A 25,743-nucleotide genomic window follows, 5' to 3' on the forward strand; every position below is an offset into this window, starting at 1 on the left:
GTCATGAATGATTGTGATGCAAATAAAGAACTATAATACTGATTACAATTTTCCAGTATATTTTGAGTCATAAAATAATGATGAATATGTGCTCAATGGATATGATGCTACTGTAAATGCTTTTACGAGTTTTTTAAAATCATAAAAATTTGTATAGTTTGAGGTCGAATGATGATAAAGTACTGTTTTTTCTGTTTGATGGCATTTGCTGTGGGTTGCCCGACTTTTTTACTAGTGTTTTACCTAATAGCATTGTATTATGAGCACGTTCAGATATGTATAATAAAAGTTTAAAAACTTCGGATCGTTGGACAGATTGCCCAGGGTTACTGACATGCAATGACGAGGCCAGTGTTCAAAGAGTTAACAGGCGGGTTATGGTTAAACGGTGTTTAGAGAGCAGGGCGCAATAGACCCGAGTTTTTGTCCACTCTACTCGACGGATCCGTCTACCAAAACCCGAACTCGAAAGTCAAAACCCGAACCCGCAAGACCAAAATGCTCAAAATCTCTATTACCCGATACTCGAGAGAAGATAAACCCACAAGTCCAACAAGTTTTATTACCCATGCCCAGCACTAGTTTATATAATTGGTACGACTTACTCATCTACAAGGAGATCAGAAAATCGGGCAGGTGCATCGCAAACAGGACAGTTCCATGTCGGCTTTTTTTCATTCATCATGATGTAGAGACGTGCGTCGAAGCATTGAATATGATCACAGGTTGTAGGACAGCACGGCAGCGTCATCCTCATCTTGCCCAGCTGTAGGTAACACAAACCATAATAATAATAATAAAGAGCGTAATACATCAAGAAAATGTAAAAAAACGTGATGCTAACAAAAGAGGACTCTTACGCTGAACTAAGTACTGTAAGTAATTTCAAAACAACTTCAATCACAAAAACACACATATATAATTACAGCAGCAGCAAAATGACTGAAGTACAGAAAAAAAACCTGGATTTTTGAGCAACTTAATATACAAGAATTTCATTTGAGTAAAGAAAAATTTGTTTATTCTAGGGACTCGGCCACATCCTATATGGCTGGCACCCACGGCAGAGAAGAGCTATGGTACATCATGCATTTCCCATGCTTGATTTTTATCTACCACAATACCACATTCAAATAACTTTTTGTATGCCATAATGCTATATATAATTGTATGTCATTTCAAAAATGTTAGCTTGTTGAATGAGTTACTGACCTCGTCAAACAGTACAATCAAAATACTTTGACAACTTCTACATACTGATCATTAAATAATAATGGCAAGTTAAAGGTTGACAATTCTTTTGTTTTTTTCTGCAGATACAGTTTTCTGTTTGTTTACCACCAAAATGAGGAAAATCCTTCACCTCAGCCACCTCCATCTCTATTAGCTACATTCATTTGCGACCATAGTAAACAGCTGACTGCTACCTTGCTTTTACATGTATTTTTTTCTTTACACAAATAAACCCTTGGATAAAATCATAACAAATATTTATTATCGAGAATATTTATTTTTATAATTAGAAATGGCATAGGCAGCCATCTTGAAAAACAAATCATATCAACACAGAACAATGAATACAAATAGAAACTAGACCATGTCCATATCTTTATCAACACCTATCATCCTAACCCTCCCGTACTGCCAGACTACACTGCAGAAACTAGACTATGTCCATATCTTTATCAACACCTATCATCCTAACCCTCCCGTACTGCCAGACTACACTGCAGAAACTAGACTATGTCCATATCTTTATCAACACCTATCATCCTAACCCTCCCGTACTGCCAGACTACACTGCAGAAACTAGACTATGTCCATATCTTTATCAAGACCTATCATCCTACCCCTCCCGTACTGCCAGACTACACTGCAGAAACTAGACTATGTCCATATCTTTATCAACACCTATCATCCTAACCCTCCCGTACTGCCAGACTACACTGCAGAAACTAGACTATGTCCATATCTTTATCAACACCTATCATCCTAACCCTCCCGTACTGCCAGACTACACTGCAGAAACTAGACTATGTCCATATCTTTATCAAGACCTATCATCCTACCCCTCCCGTACTGCCAGACTACACTGCAGAAACTAGACTATGTCCATATCTTTATCAAGACCCATCATCCTAACCCTCCCAAACTGCCAGACTACACTGCAGAAACTAGACTATGTCCATATCTTTATCAACACCTATCATCCTAACCCTCCCGTACTGCCAGACTACACTGCAGAAACTAGACTATGTCCATATCTTTATCAACACCTATCATCCTAACCCTCCCGTACTGCCAGACTACACTGCAGAAACTAGACTATGTCCATATCTTTATCAACACCTATCATCCTACCCCTCCCGTACTGCCAGACTACACTGCAGAAACTAGACTATGTCCATATCTTTATCAACACCTATCATCCTAACCCTCCCGTACTGCCAGACTACACTGCAGAAACTAGACTATGTCCATATCTTTATCAACACCTATCATCCTAACCCTCCCGTACTGCCAGACTACACTGCAGAAACTAGACTATGTCCATATCTTTATCAAGACCTATCATCCTACCCCTCCCGTACTGCCAGACTACACTGCAGAAACTAGACTATGTCCATATCTTTATCAAGACCCATCATCCTAACCCTCCCAAACTGCCAGACTACACTGCAGAAACTAGACTATGTCCATATCTTTATCAACACCTAACATCCTAACCCTCCCGTACTGCCAGACTACACTGCAGAAACTAGACTATGTCCATATCTTATACATGCTTTTTTACAATCTTGTTAAATGCATATAATACACCTGTTCAAATGTATATAATACACCTGTTCAAATGCATATAATACACCTGTTTAAATGCATATAATACACCTGTTTAAATGAATAAAATACCTGTTCAAATGTATATAATACTCCTGTTTAAATGTATATAATACACCTGTTTAAATGCATATAATACATCTGTTTAAATGCATATAATAAACCTGTTTAAATGAATATAATACACCTGTTCAAATGTATATAATACACCTGTTTAAATGCATATAATACACCTGTTTAAATGCATATAATACAGCTGTTTAAATGCATATAATACACCTGTTTAAATGCATATAATACAGCTGTTTAAATGCATATAATACACCTGTTCAAATGCATATAATACACCTGTTCAAATGTATATAATACACCTGTTTAAATGCATATAATACACCTGTTTAAATGTATATAATACACCTGTTTAAATGCATATAATACACCTGTTTAAATGCATATAATACACCTGTTATTAATGCATATAATACACCTGTTTAAATGCATATAATACACCTGTTTAAATGCATATAATGCACCTGTTTAAATGCATATAATACACCTGTTATTAATGCATATAATACACCTGTTTAAATGCATATAATACACCTGTTTAAATGCATATAATACACCTGTTTAAATGCATATAATACACCTGTTATTAATGCATATAATACACCTGTTTAAATGCATATAATACACCTGTTCAAATGCATATAATACACCTGTTTAAATGCATATAATACACCTGTTTAAATGCATATAATACACCTGTTTAAATGCATATAATAAACCTGTTTAAATGAATATAATACACCTGTTCAAATTTATATAATACACCTGTTTAAATGCATATAATACACCTGTTTAAATGCATATAATAAACCTGTTTAAATGAATATAATACACCTGTTCAAATGTATAAAATACACCTGTTTAAATGCATATAATACACCTGTTTAAATGCATATAATACACCTGTTTAAATGCATATAATACACCTGTTTAAATGCATATAATACACCTGTTATTAATGCATATAATACACCTGTTTAAATGCATATAATACACCTGTTCAAATGCATATAATACACCTGTTTAAATGCATATAATACACCTGTTTAAATGCATATAATACACCTGTTTAAATGCATATAATACACCTGTTTAAATGCATATAATACACCTGTTTAAATGCATATAATACACCTGTTCAAATGCATATAATACACCTGTTATTAATGCATATAATACACCTGTTTAAATGCATATAAAACACCTGTTTAAATGTATATAATACACCTGTTTAAATGCATATAATACACCTGTTTAAATGCATATAATACACCTGTTTAAATGCATATAATACACCTGTTTAAATGTATGTAATACACCTGAAATATTTATCACTGAGACTGAATCGAACGAAAAATCATATACAGTAGATTATACAGCTCCTATACACTAAAATTCCCCATGACTTACGTCATGGGGAGTTTTTAACTCCCCATGAGTTTGCTTCTTACAACGTAAATAATTCCATATATCATAAAGTGTCGAATCGGTGCACATTCTCAAACTCGGTTTCAATAATGAAAATCTCATACCTTAAAGGTTGACTTGCAACAAAATTCACATTACAGTTATTTGGTATCATAAGATTCACCATGTCTTACTCAGCTGTGTTGTAGGTGCAAAATATGTGGAAATGTGATTACATGCTCTTAAAAGCTCACAAACGAACAGTTAATTGCAGCCACACGAGACCGCCGTAGTTTGGATTCTCTTTCCAACACGACTCCAATGTGACGTAGTTGTGGGAGATGGTTTCTGTTTACACTTTCATACAACCTTATTCGTCGAAATATTTTCACAAATATACTTCACGCATTCAATAAAACCATGTCTATTGTTCTTACGAGTCTATTTTATCATCATTTTAATGCTGTCACTTTTAGCACTGATATCTTATAACTTACCGTAAAAAATCGTTAAACTTTTTAACCTTAGCTCGAAGGCGTACATATTATTGTCTGACAATCACGACGAGCCTGTTGGTCGCCTGTGATAATCGAAAAGTGCTGCAAAAAATATTTGCGAAGTATTGGGTCACATGATCAGAGAACGACTTGACGATTGAACAATGCCGAAACAAAACTGTAAAGTAGCGAGCATCTATATTTGATACGGGGTCTTCAGTAAAACCCAAAGTGTTTGTTATAAACTCGTACTACGATAAGTTTTATATTGAGCTTTGTATTGGCCTTTCAATTCACGCGAGAACATACGTGACAAGACGATAACCAAATTTCGTGGCTACGTCATTGAAATAAAGAGATTCCAATCTACGACCGCTTTTCGTTTTTGGGCTTTTAAGAGCTTGTAATCACATTTCCACATATTTGGCACTTACAACACAACAGAGTAAGACATGGTGAATCTTTTGATATCAAATAACTGTAATGTGAATTTTGTTGCAAGTCAACCTTTAAGCAGAGAGCAATAATCATGCTGCCAGCAAAGAAATAGGAGTAATACCTATCAAGGGTACTAACCGGACATAATAGTGAGACCTTGAGACTTGTTAGCGCGATATCATCTTCAGAGTTGGAGAGCTTCGACTTTACTGTAACAAAATCGGCAGATGGCATGTTAGATCAGATCACAGAAAAATCTAGCCTACAGAATGTGGCGAAGATAAAATTCAAGCTAAATGTGCAAGGGCGGGATTTAATGCAACGTTTAGCGGTGAGATAGTCGGCTGCCAAAATCCTAAACGCGAGTGTGGCACCATCAATTTGGCTATTAAGTATTACCACTTTGTCATGTGGTTCTATTGACTTGGTCATGTGGTTTTATTGACTTGGTCATGTGGTTTTATTGACTTGGTTATGTGGCACTATTGACTTGGTCATGTGGTTCTATTGACTCGGTCATGTGGCACTATTGACTAGGTCATGTGGTTCTATTGACTTGGTTATGTGGCACTATTGACTAGGTCATGTGGTTCTATTGACTTGGTTATGTGGCATTATTGACTAGGTTATGTGGCACTATTGACTAGGTTATGTGGCACTATTGACTAGGTCATGTGGCACTATTGACTAGGTCATGTGGCACTATTGACTTGGTCATGTGGCACTATTGACTTGGTCATGTGGCACTATTGATTTGGCTATATGAGCAGATCGTCAAATTTAATAACTGTGCTTTAACAGTGAACACACGTTAGAGTTTTGCTTAGATGTTCAGATTCACAACTGACAAGCCACGATCGTCACCGTCTTTGGTATTAGGATAAATGAACACAGGATGAGCTTCTATTGTGAAAACAGCAGTATGTGGCTCGCGAAAGTGTTGAATATCGCAAGAACTGACAATCTTATGAATATGTACAAACATGTACCAGATCGCCAGGAAGAAATGGAAAGCTAGTTTCTATGGGTCCGGTTCAGCGCCTATTCAAACTAGAGAACATCCAGCCCACAAAGAGAACATACTTAGTGATTCCGTGTCTTTTCTGGGCTTGACGCCTCGAGATGCAACCTTCTGTGTGAGAAATTCTGAAGATCTTTTTCGGACTAAATTTATGGTATAGCAATAATCCTAAAAAGAGACAAGTCTCATGTACAAATCAAGACGATTACCAGAAGTGTTATAGAAACCATATAAATTGGTTGGAGTAAGGCATAGTGTTATAGAAACCATATAAATTGGTTGGAGTAAGTCATTGTGCTATAGAAATCATATAAACTGGTTGGAGTAAGTCATAGTATTATAGTAACCATATAAATTGGTTGGAGTGAGTCATAGTGTTATAGAAACCATATAAATTGGTTGGAGTAAGTCAGTGTTATAGAAACCATATAAATTGGTTGGAGTAAGGCATAGTATTATAGTAACCATATAAATTGGTTGGAGTAAGTCATAGTATTATAGTAACCATATAAATTGGTTGGAGTAAGTCATAGTGTTATAGAAACCATATAAATCGGTTGGAGTAAGTCATAGTGTTATAGAAACCATACAAATTGGTTGGAGTAAGGCATAGTGGAATAAATATAGTGTAGAAACAAAATATTTGTTAGTTGAAGTCTGCTTAGTGCATCAATTTTATAACTCCATCGAACACACTGCTACTCCATCTCCCAAAAATAACATAGCCATTAAAATTACCAGCAAAGAGCCTATCCTATTAATACATGTATGTCAGCAATAATTTCCGAGTAAAAACTACAAATCACAAAAATCCCCTTCAAAAAGTATTGTTTTTACTGGGATGCGTCACCAGTAGATTCTTCCTTTACACAATGAAATTAAAAAATGCTCAATATGCTAATTTTAAAAGCTGTTTTTTAAAAACTTATCGGTGTATGCTTGGCTTCCATGAATAAGGATTATCATCAAACAATTCTTATCTTAACTATCTTATGTAATTATATAGCGCTGCAGCTTAACTATCTTATGTAATTATATAGCGCTGCAACTTAACTATCTTATGTAATTATATCGCGCTGCAACTTAACTATCTTATGTAATTATATAGCGCTGCAACTTAACTATCTTATGTAATTATATAGCGCAACTATTTCCCATTGATGGGGCATCTTTTCTAACAATTTTGTGACATAAACATGTTGAAGATGCCTAGTATTTGATCAAAACACAAAAATATTATTAAAACCTCAATTATGTTAACCTCGATTGAGAATTTATAGTATTTTATAATAATTTAACTATAGTTGTTAGAAACAACCAAAAGCTACTGAAAAATGTTGTCAAAAGAAAACAAGTTTTAAATTTTATTTTGTATGGATGTTTGGAAGACTGGCAAACATTCTTGTTGTAATGACTATATCAGAGATGAATTTAAAAGGCATGGATATGTGGTCGATGTACCAGGATCGTGTTTCGCAACTTCTAATTGAACTACTTAATCGCTGTTTGCCAAAATTGAATTCGGATATCTCAACATTAGGGACACACATAAAAACATTTAGAGGGGTAAGTAACACAAATTGAATTCGGATATCTCAACATTAGGGACACACATAAAAACATTTAGAGGGGCAAGTAACACAAATTGAATTCGGATATCTCAACATTAGGGACACATATAAAAACATTTAGAGGAGCAAGTAACACAAATTGAATTCGGATATCTCAACATTAGGGACACATATAAAATCATTTAGAGGAGCAAGTAACACAAATTGAATTCGGATATCTCAACATTAGGGACACACATAAAAACATTTAGAGGGGCAAGTAACACAAATTGAATTCGGATATCTCAACATTAGGGACACACATAAAAACATTTAGAGGGGCAAGTAACACAAATTGAATTCGGATATCTCAACACTAGGGACACACATGAAAACATTTAGAGGAGCAAGTAACACAAATTGAATTCGGATATCTCAACACTAGGGACACATATAAAAACATTTAGAGGGGCAAGTAACACAAATTGAATTTGGATATCTCAACACTAGGGACACACATAAAAACACTTAGAAGGGCAAGTAACACAAATTGAATTCGGATATCTCAACATTAGGGACACATATAAAAACATTTAGAGGGGCAAGTAACACAAATTGAATTCGGATATCTCAACACTAGGGACACACAAAAACATTTAGAGGAGCAAGTAACACAAATTGAATTCGGATATCTCAACATTAGGGACATACATAAAAACACTTAGAAGGGCAAGTAACACAAATTGAATTCGGATATCTCAACATTAGGGACACATATAAAAACATTTAGAGGGGTAAGTAACACAAATTGAATTCGGATATCTCAACATTAGGGACACATATAAAAACATTTAGAGGGGCAAGTAACACAAATTGAATTCGGATATCTCAACATTAGGGACACACATAAAAACATTTAGAGGAGCAAGTAACACAAATTGAATTCGGATATCTCAACATTAGGGACACACATAAAAACATTTAGAGGAGCAAGTAACACAAATTGAATTCGGATATCTCAACATTAGGGACACATAAAAACATTTAGAGGAGCAAGTAACACAAATTGAATTCGGATATCTGAACATTAGGGACACACATAAAAACATTTAGAGGAGCAAGTAACACAAATTGAATTCGGATATCTCAACATTAGGGACACACATAAAAACACTTAGAAGGGCAAGTAACACAAATTGAATTCGGATATCTCAACATTAGGGACACATATAAAAACATTTAGAGGGGCAAGTAACACAAATTGAATTCGGATATCTCAACATTAGGGACACATATAAAAACATTTAGAGGGGTAAGTAACACAAATTGAATTCGGATATCTCAACATTAGGGACACATAAAAACATTTAGAGGGGCAAGTAACACAAATTGAATTCGGATATCTCAACATTAGGGACACATATAAAAACATTTAGAGGGGTAAGTAACACAAATTGAATTCGGATATCTCAACACTAGGGACACACAAAAACATTTAGAGGAGCAAGTAACACAAATTGAATTCGGATATCTCAACATTAGGGACACATATAAAAACATTTAGAGGGGCAAGTAACACAAATTGAATTCGGATATCTCAACATTAGGGACACATATAAAAACATTTAGAGGGGTAAGTAACACAAATTGAATTCGGATATCTCAACATTAGGGACACATATAAAAACATTTAGAGGGGCAAGTAACACAAATTGAATTCGGATATCTCAACATTAGGGACACATATAAAAACATTTAGAGGGGCAAGTAACACAAATTGAATTCGGATATCTCAACATTAGGGACACATATAAAAACATTTAGAGGGGCAAATAACACAAATTGAATTCGGATATCTCAACATTAAGGACACATATAAAAACATTTAGAGGGGCAAGTAACACAAATTGAATTCGGATATCTCAACATTAGGGACACATATAAAAACATTTAGAGGGGTAAGTAACACAAATTGAATTCGGATATCTCAACATTAGGGACACATATAAAAACATTTAGAGGGGCAAGTAACACAAATTGAATTCGGATATCTCAACATTAGGGACACATATAAAAACATTTAGAGGAGCAAGTAACACAAATTGAATTCGGATATCTCAACATTAGGGACACACATAAAAACATTTAGAGGAGCAAGTAACACAAATTGAATTCGGATATCTCAACATTAGGGACACACATAAAAACATTTAGAGGAGCAAGTAACACAAATTGAATTCGGATATCTCAACATTAGGGACACATAAAAACATTTAGAGGAGCAAGTAACACAAATTGAATTCGGATATCTGAACATTAGGGACACACATAAAAACATTTAGAGGAGCAAGTAACACAAATTGAATTCGGATATCTCAACATTAGGGACACACATAAAAACACTTAGAAGGGCAAGTAACACAAATTGAATTCGGATATCTCAACATTAGGGACACATATAAAAACATTTAGAGGGGCAAGTAACACAAATTGAATTCGGATATCTCAACATTAGGGACACATATAAAAACATTTAGAGGGGTAAGTAACACAAATTGAATTCGGATATCTCAACATTAGGGACACATAAAAACATTTAGAGGGGCAAGTAACACAAATTGAATTCGGATATCTCAACATTAGGGACACATATAAAAACATTTAGAGGGGTAAGTAACACAAATTGAATTCGGATATCTCAACACTAGGGACACACAAAAACATTTAGAGGAGCAAGTAACACAAATTGAATTCGGATATCTCAACACTAGGGACACATATAAAAACATTTAGAGGGGCAAGTAACACAAATTGAATTCGGATATCTCAACATTAGGGACACATATAAAAACATTTAGAGGGGCAAGTAACACAAATTGAATTCGGATATCTCAACATTAGGGAAACACATAAAACATTTAGAGGAGCAAGTAACACAAATTGAATTCGGATATCTCAACATTAGGGACACATAAAAACATTTAGAGGAGCAAGTAACACAAATTGAATTCGGATATCTGAACATTAGGGACACACATAAAAACATTTAGAGGAGCAAGTAACACAAATTGAATTCGGATATCTCAACATTAGGGACATACATAAAAACACTTAGAAGGGCAAGTAACACAAATTGAATTCGGATATCTCAACATTAGGGACACATATAAAAACATTTAGAGGGGCAAATAACACAAATTGAATTCGGATATCTCAACATTAGGGACACATATAAAAACATTTAGAGGGGCAAGTAACACAAATTGAATTCGGATATCTCAACATTAGGGACACATATAAAAACATTTAGAGGGGCAAGTAACACAAATTGAATTCTGATATCTCAACATTAGGGACACATATAAAAACATTTAGAGGGGTAAGTAACACAAATTGAATTCGGATATCTCAACACTAGGGACACATATGAAAACATTTAGAGGGGCAAGTAACACAAATTGAATTCGGATATCTCAACATTAGGGACACATATAAAAACATTTAGAGGGGCAAGTAACACAAATTGAATTCGGATATCTCAACATTAGGGACACACATAAAACATTTAGAGGGGCAAGTAACAGTAATACAAATTCAAGTAACACAAATGTATAAGTGACTTGTCTGTACGTCAAGACTGAATTTGCTGAAGTTTTTAGCACCAGTTATTACCTTACCAATCTGACATGATGCATCCAATGGAAATATACAGCACAAATTTCAGAAATCATGAATCAATAAAATATTGATTTATTCTCGGTTTTACGAACCTTAGGTAGTTCAGGTTCATTGGGCATGGCCCAACATATGAGCAATGAGTTCTGCACCATTGGAGTGAGTCTACACGACCAGGTTAGGTCTAGGGGTCGTGGTGGCCTCTTCGGATCTGCATTTTGCTTATTTGTTGGGATAGGATTCTGCAGCAGTAAAGCAGACATTGCACAGAAAGTTCAGCAATTAGCATATGGTATGTGACAAACACTACTAACACTCTACAATAGCACATGTGGTATGTGACAAACGCTCTACAACAGTACATGATGTGTGACAAACGCTCTACAACAGTACATGATGTGTGACAAACGCTCTACAACAGTACATGATGTGTGACAAACGCTCTACAACTATGTGAAATGTGAAGTACAGTCATACCTTAACACACAAGAGACCCAACATGGAAATTCGAGATACGAGCAGAACTTTGAGCAAGTTTTTGCTTTGAGATGGCGAAACAAATTTAAGATATGAGCCGGTTCTTGATGTGCCCGCTAGGTGGAAAGGCCAAAAAGGCGCTAGGTCGCTTTCAAGAACAACGTCCCTCCGTCTTTCTCGTCAGATCAGTTTCAGAAAAATTCAAAAAGGTCGGCTAAGTCATAGTGAAAGTGAGACAGAAAGTGCCAAGTTGAACAACGATAATAAAACGGAAACAAGATTAGAATCAACTTTAGTGTGAAATTAAAACTTATCTTCAAGTGTGTGTGTGTAATAAGCTAGAATCATTCAATTAAATATGAAGTTTATGTTATGTTACAAAGTGTCACAAAAAGGTAGCGTATCAAACATGTTGCCATCAAATCTCTCACACCGCCGTTAGCCACAATATCTGTCTTAGAGGTAAGAACTCTATACTGTATTAGTACATAGTAATGTTACATTTTATTGCAGGTCATAACATTGGAAAAGTATTCCTTACTGTGTGAGTATAGATAGTGAAATACCTTATAAAAAACACGTTTTCCATCATAATATCTTGTTTTTCTTTTGGGTTTTTAGATGAGAACAGATTAATTTGTACTTAGTTAATTTATATAAGAAATATTGCTTTGCGATATAACAAAATTGACATACGAAATCAGTTATGAAACGCATTAAAGATGTAGTTGCGTCAAAAATGAAATTAGGACCCATAAAAGGCTAAAACATCAGCTACAATTTGATGCCATTTTTGTCTTTGTAGACCAACCCTGTCCAGAGATATATGCGTTTGAATGAGGCCCTCTTTTAAAAAGCTCACGTTCCAGCGGGTGGCTATTTCGTGACGTCACAAGCTTGTTATCTGAAACGAAACCACAAGCGATAAATATGAGGTCGCTTCGTTAGCCAATCACGAGCGCGAAATTTTTATATAGGCCGTAATAAATGTTATCACTCGTAAAACGCGTTGTCTGTGATCTCGAAGATTCTCATCGCTAGAGAATTCATTCTCATCGTTACTGATTCAACGCGTTTCAACAATTACTAAGTTATACATAGTTTTAAAATGGCTTCAAGTTCGAGCGACCGCTACTCAGAGTTATCTGAGCAACTTTTAGTAAAAGATTAGAGTAGACAGCCTATGGCCAAAGCTGACAGGCGTCAGCAGCGTTTTGCTGCAGAAGAAGACAGAATGGAGGTAAATTAACTTAGAGTCTTCTATACTTTAGTAAATGTAATATTTTTTATAGTCATAAATACATATACTAATTAATAAAATGATAATTCTTTGCTATCTCCAATCATCGTTTCATAGCTTATCTGCCGTTTTACCTAGCTATAATATTTTTTTCGAATTTTCTTTGGTAAATTAGAGTCATGATTACAAATTATTTTCACTCGTAGGAAGTGGGTAAAATCGATTGATCATTGCAAATCTTTAATTTCCAGAACCAAAGCTTCGAATCGTTGGCTTGGCGTACTTGTGCCTTTATTAAATGTTTATTCGTTTTTAAAATTACACTCGCAATCTATTTAACTCCCAATTTGGAAGCTGTCAATAGATACACTTTAGAATGACATATCTATGAATGACATATATAATGCATCTACTTTGTTTACATTTACTTGTTATACTGATTACAGAATGTTTATGTCGTCCCGTCAGCCGAAGAAGCTTTGTCATTGTGTGGAAACTGCCATAAAGGAGAAAGCGAGACTTGAATGCGTGCTGGATGATGTTTTGTTTGAGTTTGTTGCAGTAGATGAATTTGTCTTATTGTATCAGCTAATACTATGTGAGTGGCCACGACTTGATGAATATTTTTAATAAAAGCTTTATGCCGAGATGAAAATATTTTTGCTTGTAAAAATTATATAATAAAATAATATTGTTGAAGATAATGCAAAACATGATTTGCAGAATATTGTAGTGAATCGGATATGGTATATGGGTGCCCGCAGAACTGGAGAATGTGAGTTTCAAATCCAGTTTGCAGCAGACTTCTCATCCTTAAAACTCTATCCCTGTCTATATTCTTTTCAAAGAGGTGGCTTGCTTATTTCAATTATTTAGCATTCGGTAAGAATACTAGTAAGAAACTAGTACGTAGGCAATAGGTAATAGGCGACATAATGCGGGCGGGGCTTATGGGAGGCTGTATATCGTTTATATGGGTAGCTGCAGAACTGTGCTGATACAAAGACCGCATTCTACATAAAGTGACTAGACAGAATTACCGTAGACCGGTAGAATTGGTAGTCGGTACCCAAATGTTTACACAACATTTGGAGAAAGTGAGTAGAACAAACTTTCAATTTTCGTTATTTGAGGCCTTTTAAACATTCATAATAATGCATCTGTAGCAGGATTTAAAATTTTATTTTAGCCAACACGAGCAAATACAAAATAAGATATATGCCAATAGAGCCGCGTAAGACTAGACTTTTATCGCAAATAGCCGATGTGAATACGAGAGATAGAGAGAGGTTGCCAAACGCGTGACATCATTTTTGGCGAGGCTGGGCACGTTTTTGTGGCCTGAGCGTTTTTACGGTGATCAGATTTTTTCGGTTTTAATCTTCAAATATCTTGGCAATGCGATCGCGTAACACAACAAACAACATATCAACTGATAGAGAAAAAAAAATGCTTTCTTTTAAGATCAACTTAAATTTTGACGCAACTACATCTTTAAGCTCGTATATCGAGGCTTGACAGCTGTGCTTGCCAGGGTCTCTGGCAGCAATCGGAGATACCTTGACCTAAGCACTGAAACCATTTTTTACATTAAAATTACAAAGCTTTAATCGTATATAAGTGCAACTACAATGCATTTTCTTTCCCAAAATACTGCAGAGCCAAATACAGAGAGTAATCATGCTAATTACTGGAAAGGGTTTTATTGATAAAAACTTTGCCAGGGATCTCTGACAACAAATAAATAATCTCTGACCTAGACACAAAAGTTCTATTCATGGAGGACTTAAAAACGCAGACTGAATATCAAAACTGTCATATATTGGAGCAAAAATTTTATAAAAATACATTGTAAATCGTTAACTTGTTTTTGTGTCCAAAAATCATGATAAGTAATTACGCTTGGCATTAAAGCAAAGGAATCATATGAGACTATATAATGACAATCTATCTATATATAAATCATATAAGACTATATAATGACAATCTATCTACATATAAATCATATAAGACTATATAATGACAATCTATCTATATACATGTATATATATATATATATATATATATAAATCTCCAAATTTGTTTGTGATTCTGTGTGTTCAGCTATAGCTATTAAAATTCAGGAATGACATATCTGTTTCATGCTGGATTTGATCTCGAAGCCTCCAATTGGCCAGACAAATCTTGTACCAGTTAAAGATTGACTCGCAACAAAATTCACATTACAGTTATTTGGTATCAAAAGAATCACCATGTCTTACTCTGCTATGTTGTGGGTGCAAAATATGCGGAAACGTGATACAAGCTCTTAAAAGCTCAAAAACGAACAGTTAATCGCCCCCATCACGAAACTGCCATGGATTAGAATAACTTTCCAAAATAGCTCAAATGGGACAAAATTGAAAAAGATGGCTCTTGTTTACACTTTCATGCAACCTCATTCGTCGAAATATTTTTACAAATATACTTCACGCATTCAATAAAACCATGTTTATTGTCCTTATGCGTCTGTTTCAGCATCATTGTAATGCTGTCACTTTGAGCACTGATATCTCAAAACCTACCGTAAAAATTCGTTTAATTTTTTAATCTTAGCCCGAAGGAGTGCATATCATTCTCTGCTAAACATGACGAGCCAGTTGGTCACCTGTGATAGTTTAAAAATGCTGCAGAAATTATTCGCGCTGTTTGGCAGGAAGTATGGATCACATGATCAGATTACGACTAGACGATTAGACCAAGCCGAAACAGAACTGTAAAATAGCGAGTATCTATATTTGATACAGGCTCTTCGGTAAAACCCAAAGTGTTTGTCATAAACTAGTGCTACGAGAAGTTTTATATTGAGCCTTTCATTTCACGTGAGAACATCACTTGTCATAACAATAACCGAATAGATGAACTACTTCAGAGAAATAAACTGATTCCCATCTACGGCGGTTTCATGATGGCGACGATTAACTGTTCGTTTTTGAGCTTTTAAAAGATTGTAATCACATTTCCACATATTTTGCACCTACAACACAACTGAGTAAAACATGGTGAATCTTTTGATACCAAACAACTGAAATGTGAATTTTGTTGCGAGTCAACCTTTAAGCTACGCATAATTGATTGATTACGCTAGTACAATAGTGTAATCAAGTAGAATTTGGTCAATGTGACTTACAAGCTTGTTTTTCAAGATTTGGCTACAAAAGTGCTGTTACCGCTACAGCAGGTGTCTCGCATTCTGTTTTGCTAAGTACCGGCAAAGCAACAGTACTTACAGGAAGTTGTATCATTTTGCCATTCAGCCTCAGCACCAGACAAGGAGGATACATATCTCTTATGTCACGCAGTTTATTTTTTTCTAAAGGCGCAAATCTGAGCTGCACCTGAACGTCCGATGAGAAGACTCCGCCAGGCCCTACACTTCTGCATAACAAACATCGTAAACAGTAGTTCCAGTTAACTGATTATACAGTAGACGCTCCTACAATGTATACCTTCTATATCGTAAATTTCAAATAACGTAAATAATTGATGTAAAGTTTTTACTTCGAAGAACGTAAATAATTCCATATAACATAAAGTGTCAAGTCAGTGCAAACTCTCAAATTCAATTTCAATAATGAGAATCTGGTGGCTAGCCTCAAAAATATCACTTTCTCACTTGACGCACTTAGCAGAAAAAATAACCCATAGAACTCTCTATTATATATACCCTGGCAATCTAGTTCACCATTAGCGATCGTCAGGTGTGTCGACAAAGCGCAGAAAATAACTAGCACAATAATTCAGAAATAGTTGAAGGCGATCTATTGGTGCAGACGGAGTGTCAATATAGCAAGCCGAAGATCTCGAGTTTTAGTCTCGTTGAAATCTATTTTTTATCCCAAACCCGAACACTGTTGACGGATGGATAGACGGCCGGTCAAATAGACAATATCTCTTAATACGTATAGTAATGATATAGTTTTGTTTTACTTTATTTTAGACATATAAAGTATGTTGCAATGTTTTTCCTTTGCAGAATAGATCTTGCTGGCTAGAAAAAATAAGAAGATATGATCTAAATTGATATTGAAGGCGAGCGCTCCTCTTAACTTATTGTAAAATTACTGTATTCATGAACCATAAATTGAGTGCAACTGATAAGAAAAAGTAGAGAAACTTGTCGATGCAAACCATTTATACTACAGTTATTGTATAGCCGTTAAATTAAAAAAGTTATGTTTAGTTTTTCCTTTTACAAAGGCCAAAGGAGTGAATTTGGAAGATCTTTACAGATTGGGCAATTTACATGTATTTTACTGTTCGCATAACGTAAAATCCCTCTAACGTAAACCTTCCCGGAACAGATTATTTACATTGTAGGAGCGTCTACTCTAATGATAACAACATAATTACTATAACTTTATATATTATAACTCATCATAATGATAACATACCGAAAAACCTCTATTTGAACGTCACCTTTACTTGAACACGACTGCTATTTGATGGCCACTTTGACATTCCTTTATCTTTAATGTTTTTTTGACCGATAAAAGCAGGGATTAGTAAGAACGTCTTCAGAAAGTGCTAATAATGACTCGGTAAAACATATATATAATCATTCACGATTAATTATTTCATGGTTGCTGTTCGTATCGAAGCCAGTTTTTCAACTCCAACTGTATCAGGCTAATGGTAGTTCCTTGTTTAACGCGGTTTTAATACTTCGAGGTATATGAAAAATGGTTTACAATTACGATGGAATCTGTGCTACTATTTTTGGATTATAACTTATGCAGCGCACAGGTGGTTAAAAGTTTTGCATTATTTTCGCAAAAAGTCTTTCAAATAGCAACGCTTAAAAGTTTTGCTGGACTAAAAAAATTGTTTGGATGCTAATATCGACTAGTTCAGCAGTGCAGAAAAAGAGTTGAAGTCGTCAGACACTCTGGAAGGTATTGAACAGCCAGAAGAAAAAGAAATAGTTCCATACGAAAAGCAACAATCAAAACGCAACCTGCTGAGAAAACAATGCAAATAATTTTGTTTCAAAAATATTAATTTTTATTTCTGCATGTATTACAATTACGGTTTGCTTATGTCACTTGTTCTTGAATATATAATTGTAGCATTTGAAAGGTTATGATTATATAACTTAGCATTATTTAGCATAGGTTTCTAGCATTATGGCGGCTATATAAACTAAGCTTACAATGGATTGATATTCATAACTCCTCATCTATTGCACATAAAAAGCCAGTTTTGGCTGCAAACTGTAGCAAACATATCAATGAGTGCAATGAGCTTTAATGCAACATCATTAAAAAGTTATAAAATAAAACTTCAAGTTGAGAATGAAATAAAAAATTTCAACACAGACTGTAAGATCATCGCAAGTTAATTGCAAACAATAGATATTAAATGATGTATATTTCTCAGCTTACAATAGGTTGTTATCAGTATAATCTGTTATAATAATTATATGAAGCTATAAAACGTTATCTATTATAATTTATTATATTGATGACAACATATAGATTTATCTATTATAATGTAATGAATTATATATTAATAACAACCTATTATAACTTAATATATCATAATAATAATCTATATATGTCTCAAAGTTTGTGTGTCCGTCTGTGTCTGTCCAGCTACAGCTATAAAGTTCTTGGAACTAAAAGTTTGCATTCCGATAGATTTGAACTCACGGAGATTGCAGCCGCAAGTTTTATATCCACGCGCTCTATCACCGAGCTATACAAAGTGTATTGATCAACGACACTATCATATGTGTATGATATGACGTATCAATGATGTATTATTTGAGCATTGCATCCACGCGTTGCGATGCCGCTATTATAAAATATTTTTGGCCTAACTCTAGGAAACACCATGCTTTTTTGTTATTTTTTCGTCAAGGCTAATTTTTCGGCTAATGTCGGCAATAATTTCCCTTGAAATTAAAATTTGGCAATTTGTGTACTGATTATATACCTTATCAAGAGATATACGGTGCTCGGCATGGCGAGTTGAGCTGTATCTGTTATGGTAAAAACTGATTCACAAGCGGAAGAATGAGAAAACTTTAGTTCTATGTTTGAAGTTTACTAAAATATGTAGGAAAACTTCCTTCAAGTGTGTGTTTAGTAAATTCATTAAAGTTAGATTCAGCATTTATGTTACACGTATGTCTCGAAGGTAAGAACTCTCCCCGTAGTACATTGTAAGGTTATATTATCTTGCAGATCATAACCACAAAACGCACCAAAGTCATTGTAGGTACCTATCGTTACTAAGGTTAACATATTATTTTGTTACTATTTTCAATGATGATGATTTTTACCAGGAGGTGATTGCATTAGATAAGTACTATGGATTTCTATACCCCTCTATGTAGCCTACGACATTTTCGCATGGCAACACTGAAACGAACTAAAATCATGTTATTGTATACCAAAATATTTTTCATTGTAATCATAGCAGAACAGACTATATTTAGCCATTACTAGCTAATGATTTCATATTTACATTTAAACACCCTTACATGTTTATTTTTAATCCTAAACTATTTCAACGAAACACTTCTTTCAAGTTATGAAATTTAAAACTTACAGTAGTTTGAAAAAGTTTGAGAACCTTCGGTTGTTTTATCTCAATTCATTTGAGCTGCCCAAAAATACTTTTTTCATGATATGAAGTTCAAAAGTTAGAATGGTAAAGGTTTTATATGTTAAATAAAAAGAAAATTTTTGTTCAAAGACTCTTTTATTACCCGGGCAACGCCAGGCATTCATCTAGTTGACAACCTTTCATAACTTCCCAAACTTAGGCCTGCAAAAGATGACCCACCTGTTACTAGTTATTTCTCTAGCATGCTGCGGACTGAGTGAAAATGGAACGAGGTCTTCCTGGTATCTGTTCCCAAAGCTCGTTTGTTCTGAAACAGCAAGACGACTATTCACGCTATACACATTCAAGGGCTTGTGCTTAAGAAAATCCATATGTTATGAAAACTAATGTACTAACCTCTGACATACCATACTTGAAGAAAAATAAAAAGCAACAACTATCCCAGGCAATGTCTTCAAACAGCCATCATATGCCTCAACGCTACATCAAGAAAACCCATCCTAGCCATTGTGTATATGAAATCTATATACAGTCAAACATGGATAACTAGCCCACGGATAGCTCGAACACATGGTTAACTCGAACGGTTTCTTTGGTCCGTTCCCACGTAATGATAAATTGCTATAGATAACTCGAACTCAACACTGTTAACTCTAACTGTTTTTTGCCCAACGACTACCGAAACGGTTGTTATCGCTTTAGAAAATCACTTTATTCCAAGCCATAGAGGTAAACCTCAACTTTTCGTAATTTATAAGCGTTGTTATTACCACCATCGGCAAAACATTTTTGTCAACGACTTTTCTAAAGGTTTGGTGAAATTTGATTTATACCAAACATCCGCTTAGCGATCGCCCTTCGGAAGCAAGGAAAAAGTGGTATTCGTTAAGAGCAACACTCTGAGGCAGTTCAATTAGAAGTTTTACGGTACATTGTATATCACTCTTTCACTCACGCTTTTTGAATGGATACTTATTGAACGTACATGTATTCTGTGTTTAGGTCAAATGATGATTAGTTTTCCAACGTTGATTCCGTGTTGAATCAACGTCGGAATGTTGAATGTTTAAAACGTCTTAAAAATTGTTGTAATCAAACGTATACGTTGTCTTAGCTAAAAAAAACTTCTTTTGACCTAAACACAGAATACGTGTGTACATTCAATAAGTATCCATTCAAAAAGCGTGAGTGATATACAATGTACCGTAAGACCTCGTAAAACTTCTAATTGAACTGCCTCGGAGTGTTGCTCTTAACGAATCCCAGGTAAAGTGAGGTAATCTTTGCATAAACTTCAAGAAAAATCGGCAAAATTGATCGTGGGTAAAACGCTCTAAAGAAAAAGATGTCTTTTCTTTTGAGCATTTCAACAACGATCAAGTTTTGCCAATGTCAATCTAAAAAACGTCCTGGCAATAACATCACCTCAAACAACAAACCAATCTCAAGTGATAGAAAAATCTCTATACTTTTTGATAAAAACGTTTTAAACTTTACATTAGAAGCATTTAATTTGAAACAAGCCATTTGTGCTTTTGATTTATATTATAGTTTGTATATGTACATGTATCTACTAATAAATAAGTAAATACATGGACTTGTGACAGTGCTCTGATAACTTGAACGCGCTGATAATTCGAACACTTTCGCTCGGTCACGTGAAGTTCGAGTTATCCATGTTTGACTGTATATATATTTCAAAGTTAGTCTGTCTTCGGTATTTCCAGCAATAGCTATTAAAATCTTGGAATTAAAATTTCGCATCCTGCTAAATTTGAACTCCCGAAGATTGCAACTGTAGATTTGTAATCCAAATGTCTAACCACGAGTCTACAAAGGATTTTACGATTCATAGCTCTTGCTATATACTGTATAAACCCTTTCCCCGTTTTCACGCGCTAAATGACATGTTAGTTGAAACTCTATGAAACACGATGCTTTTTCGAGAACTTCTAATTCTGGTTTTTCATAAGTTTCAATTGTCAAATCGGTAAAGGCCAATACTTTTCAGACAGACAATTGTATTATCTCAAGTAGAAATAGCCTCAACATTCTCTCTTCGTTTGATCGGACACAAACAGCCCAATTTTTTATTTTTACATTTGTACCAGTATCTAGAGGTACTAGTTTCGTCATATTCTAACTTTGGATGGATGGCTTCAACTGGAACAGTAATTTTCTTTATACACACACTTCTATGCACAAATTGTTATAACTAATTTAACATATTCCGGATTTTCATTTTTGTTTTTTTTCAGTTTGTATTAATTGCATCATTACCAAATCATCTTTCATTGTTATCGTAGCCAAATAGACTTAATTTAGTTATTACTTGCTAAATATTTCACATTTATATTTAAACACTTTTATAGTTGTTTTATCTTGTCTCTTAATTTATTTGAACTGCACAAAACATTTTCCCCAAGATATGAAGTTTGAAAGTTACAGTTGTTCAACAAAGTTTAAAAGCCTTTACAATTGTTTTATTTTTTCTCTTAATTCATTCAAACTGCACAAAACACTTTTCTCAGGATATGAAGTTTGAAAGTTAAAATGGTAACTGTTGTTATATGTTAAATAAAAATAAATTTTCTGTGCAAAGACATTTATTAACAGGGCAACGCCGGGTATTTTCTTAGTATATGTATACACATATATCATTGAAGTTACTTGTGATTTAGCTCAATTCACCTCTTTTCTTACACCTTCGGATGGTCTACCAAAAATGTTAACTAAAAATAAATGTTCTTGCGTAAATGATGGGACATTTTTTGATGTTCCATAATTTACGCATATTGCACTTCATAGCTCTGGAACTACTATTTTGAAAGCAGCAAATTTTATATTATCTGAAAGGCAAGAAAAGACTGCATCAATTAATTGAAAGAATTTTATAATGGGAGCAAATGTGCATGTGTAGTGGCATCAAATAACTCGGAATATTAAACTATTATTCATGGACATGCCCATATATTCATGAAGTGACATAAACGAACCATACTTATATTAAATGCAGAAACAAAAATTAACGTTGCTAAAACAAAAATATTTGCATCGTTTGCTTGAATAGCTGTGTTCTGATTGTTGCTTTCAATGGAACGAATATCTTCTGGTTGTCCAATACCTTTCAGTGTTTCACTTTTCACGCAGGCTATAAGATCATTGTAGGTTAATTGCAAGCAATAGATATCAACCAGTAGAGACATGCACACATATCAGCTTGCTCGTGCATATTTATTTAGAGTTGAAGAATGACTAGTCGGAGGTAAGTTAGCAAGGTTCTTGCATCCAAAAGGCTAAATGCCGCACCGCCCAAAAGAATGCGAAAAATACGAGTGACATTTGATTCGCCCGTGAAATGGTTAAATCATCTTCTCAACATTCTGACAATCCGTTTAAAAATACAACGTCTTCCCTTCATTTGTATGTCACCTCTAATAAAGCACCACTTTTAGGAAAGGGATGAAAAATATAGCGCCATGGCGGTCAAATAAAGGTTTTATATGATATATTAAAACATGTTATTAATATAATAGTCATGTTCGAGCTTTTAACATTTGGTATCGCCTACTTGATATGTTATCTCCACCTGAAATGATCACCACCCATATCTTCATTATCAATTATTTCAGGCTATTTTTTTTAGCAATACATTCACTTACTTCATCACAGTAACTACTAGATGGCTTCAGAGAATTTTCAAAGAATTGATCTGCAAATTATAAAAACGTTTTCTTTAATCCTAAGCAAAGCATAACCTTCTTACTTTAATCCTAAGGAAAACATTACCTTCTTACTTTAATCCTAGGGAAAGCATTACCTTCTTACTTTAATCCTAGGGAAAGCATTACCTTCTTACTTTAATCCTAAGGAAAACATTACCTTCTTACTTTAATCCTAAGGAAAGCATTACCTTCTTACTTTAATCCTAAGGAAAACATTACCTTCTTACTTTAATCCTAGGGAAAGCATTACCTTCTTACTTTAATCCTAGGGAAAACATTACCTTCTTACTTTAATCCTAGGGAAAGCATTACCTTCTTACTTTAATCCTAGGGAAAGCATTACCTTCTTACTTTAATCCTAAGGAAAGCATTACCTTCTTACTTTAATCCTAAGGAAAGCATTACCTTCTTACTTTAATCCTAAGGAAAGCATTACCTTCTTACTTTAATCCTAGGGAAAGCATTACCTTCTTACTTTAATCTTAAGGAAAGCATTACCTTCTTACTTTAATCCTAAGGAAAGCATTACCTTCTTACTTTAATCCTAAGGAAAACATTACCTTCTTACTTTAATCCTAGGGAAAGCATTACCTTCTTACTTTAATCCTAAGGAAAGCATTACCTTCTTACTTTAATCCTAAGGAAAGCATTACCTTCTTACTTTAATCCTAGAGAAAACATTACCTTCTTACTTTAATCCTAGGGAAAACATTACCTTCTTACTTTAATCCTAAGCAAAGCATTACCTTCTTACTTTAATCCTAAGCAAAGCATTACCTTCTTACTTTAATCATAAGGAAAGCATTACCTTCTTACTTTAATCCTAGGGAAAACATTACCTTCTTACTTTAATCCTAAGGAAAGCATTACCTTCTTACTTTAATCCTAAGGAAAGCATTACCTTCTTACTTTAATCCTAGGGAAAACATTACCTTCTTACTTTAATCCTAAGGAAAACATTACCTTCTTACTTTAATCCTAGGGAAAGCATTACCTTCTTACTTTAATCCTAAGCAAAGCATTACCTTCTTACTTTAATCATAAGGAAAGCATTACCTTCTTACTTTAATCCTAGGGAAAACATTACCTTCTTACTTTAATCCTAAGGAAAGCATTACCTTCTTACTTTAATCATAAGGAAAGCATTACCTTCTTACTTTAATCCTAAGGAAAGCATTACCTTCTTACTTTAATCCTAAGGAAAGCATTACCTTCTTACTTTAATCATAAGGAAAGCATTACCTTCTTACTTTAATCCTAGGGAAAGCAATACCTTCTTACTTTAATCCTAAGGAAAGCAATACCTTCTTACTTTAATCCTAGGGAAAGCATTACCTTCTTACTTTAATCCTAAGGAAAGCATTACCTTCTTACTTTAATCCTAGGGAAAGCATTACCTTCTTACTTTAATCCTAGGGAAAACATTACCTTCTTACTTTAATCCTAGGGAAAGCATTACCTTCTTACTTTAATCCTAAGGAAAGCATTACCTTCTTACTTTAATCCTAGAGAAAACATTACCTTCTTACTTTAATCCTAAGGAAAACATTACCTTCTTACTTTAATCCTAGGGAAAGCATTACCTTCTTACTTTAATCCTAGGGAAAACATTACCTTCTTACTTTAATCCTAGGGAAAGCATTACCTTCTTACTTTAATCCTAAGGAAAGCATTACCTTCTTACTTTAATCCTAGGGAAAACATTACCTTCTTACTTTAATCCTAGGGAAAGCATTACCTTCTTACTTTAATCCTAGGGAAAGCATTACCTTCTTACTTTAATCCTAAGGAAAGCATTACCTTCTTACTTTAATCCTAGGGAAAGCATTACCTTCTTACTTTAATCCTAGAGAAAACATTACCTTCTTACTTTAATCCTAGGGAAAGCATTACCTTCTTACTTTAATCCTAAGGAAAGCATTACCTTCTTACTTTAATCCTAAGCAAAGCATTACCTTCTTACTTTAATCCTAGGGAAAGCATTACCTTCTTACTTTAATCCTAGGGAAAGCATTACCTTCTTACTTTAATCCTAGGGAAAGCATTACCTTCTTACTTTAATCCTAAGGAAAACATTACCTTCTTACTTTAATCCTAAGCAAAGCATTACCTTCTTACTTTAATCATAAGGAAAGCATTACCTTCTTACTTTAATCCTAGAGAAAACATTACCTTCTTACTTTAATCCTAAGGA

At 34.4% G+C, this 25,743-nt stretch overlaps 1 protein-coding gene across 3 annotated transcripts in view; it reads right to left on the bottom strand.

The window, feature by feature from the left end:
- LOC137391393 (E3 SUMO-protein ligase PIAS2-like) overlaps positions 1-25,743 on the bottom strand; it is a 49,110-nt gene that overhangs the window by 20,475 nt on the left and 2,892 nt on the right. For all 3 annotated transcript variants that reach the window (XM_068077854.1, XM_068077853.1, XM_068077852.1), the window contains exons 4-9: positions 20,044-20,131; positions 16,482-16,629; positions 11,591-11,737; positions 6,333-6,438; positions 5,388-5,458; positions 606-766 (exon numbers count right to left, since the gene is read on the bottom strand). In XM_068077854.1, the coding sequence (XP_067933955.1) occupies positions 606-766; positions 5,388-5,458; positions 6,333-6,438; positions 11,591-11,737; positions 16,482-16,629; positions 20,044-20,131 (721 nt within the window). The remainder of the gene's footprint in view (positions 1-605; positions 767-5,387; positions 5,459-6,332; positions 6,439-11,590; positions 11,738-16,481; positions 16,630-20,043; positions 20,132-25,743) is intronic.

Source organism: Watersipora subatra, chromosome 3, assembly GCF_963576615.1.
Source record: "Watersipora subatra chromosome 3, tzWatSuba1.1, whole genome shotgun sequence".
Classification (NCBI taxonomy): Eukaryota; Metazoa; Bryozoa; class Gymnolaemata; order Cheilostomatida; family Watersiporidae; genus Watersipora; species Watersipora subatra.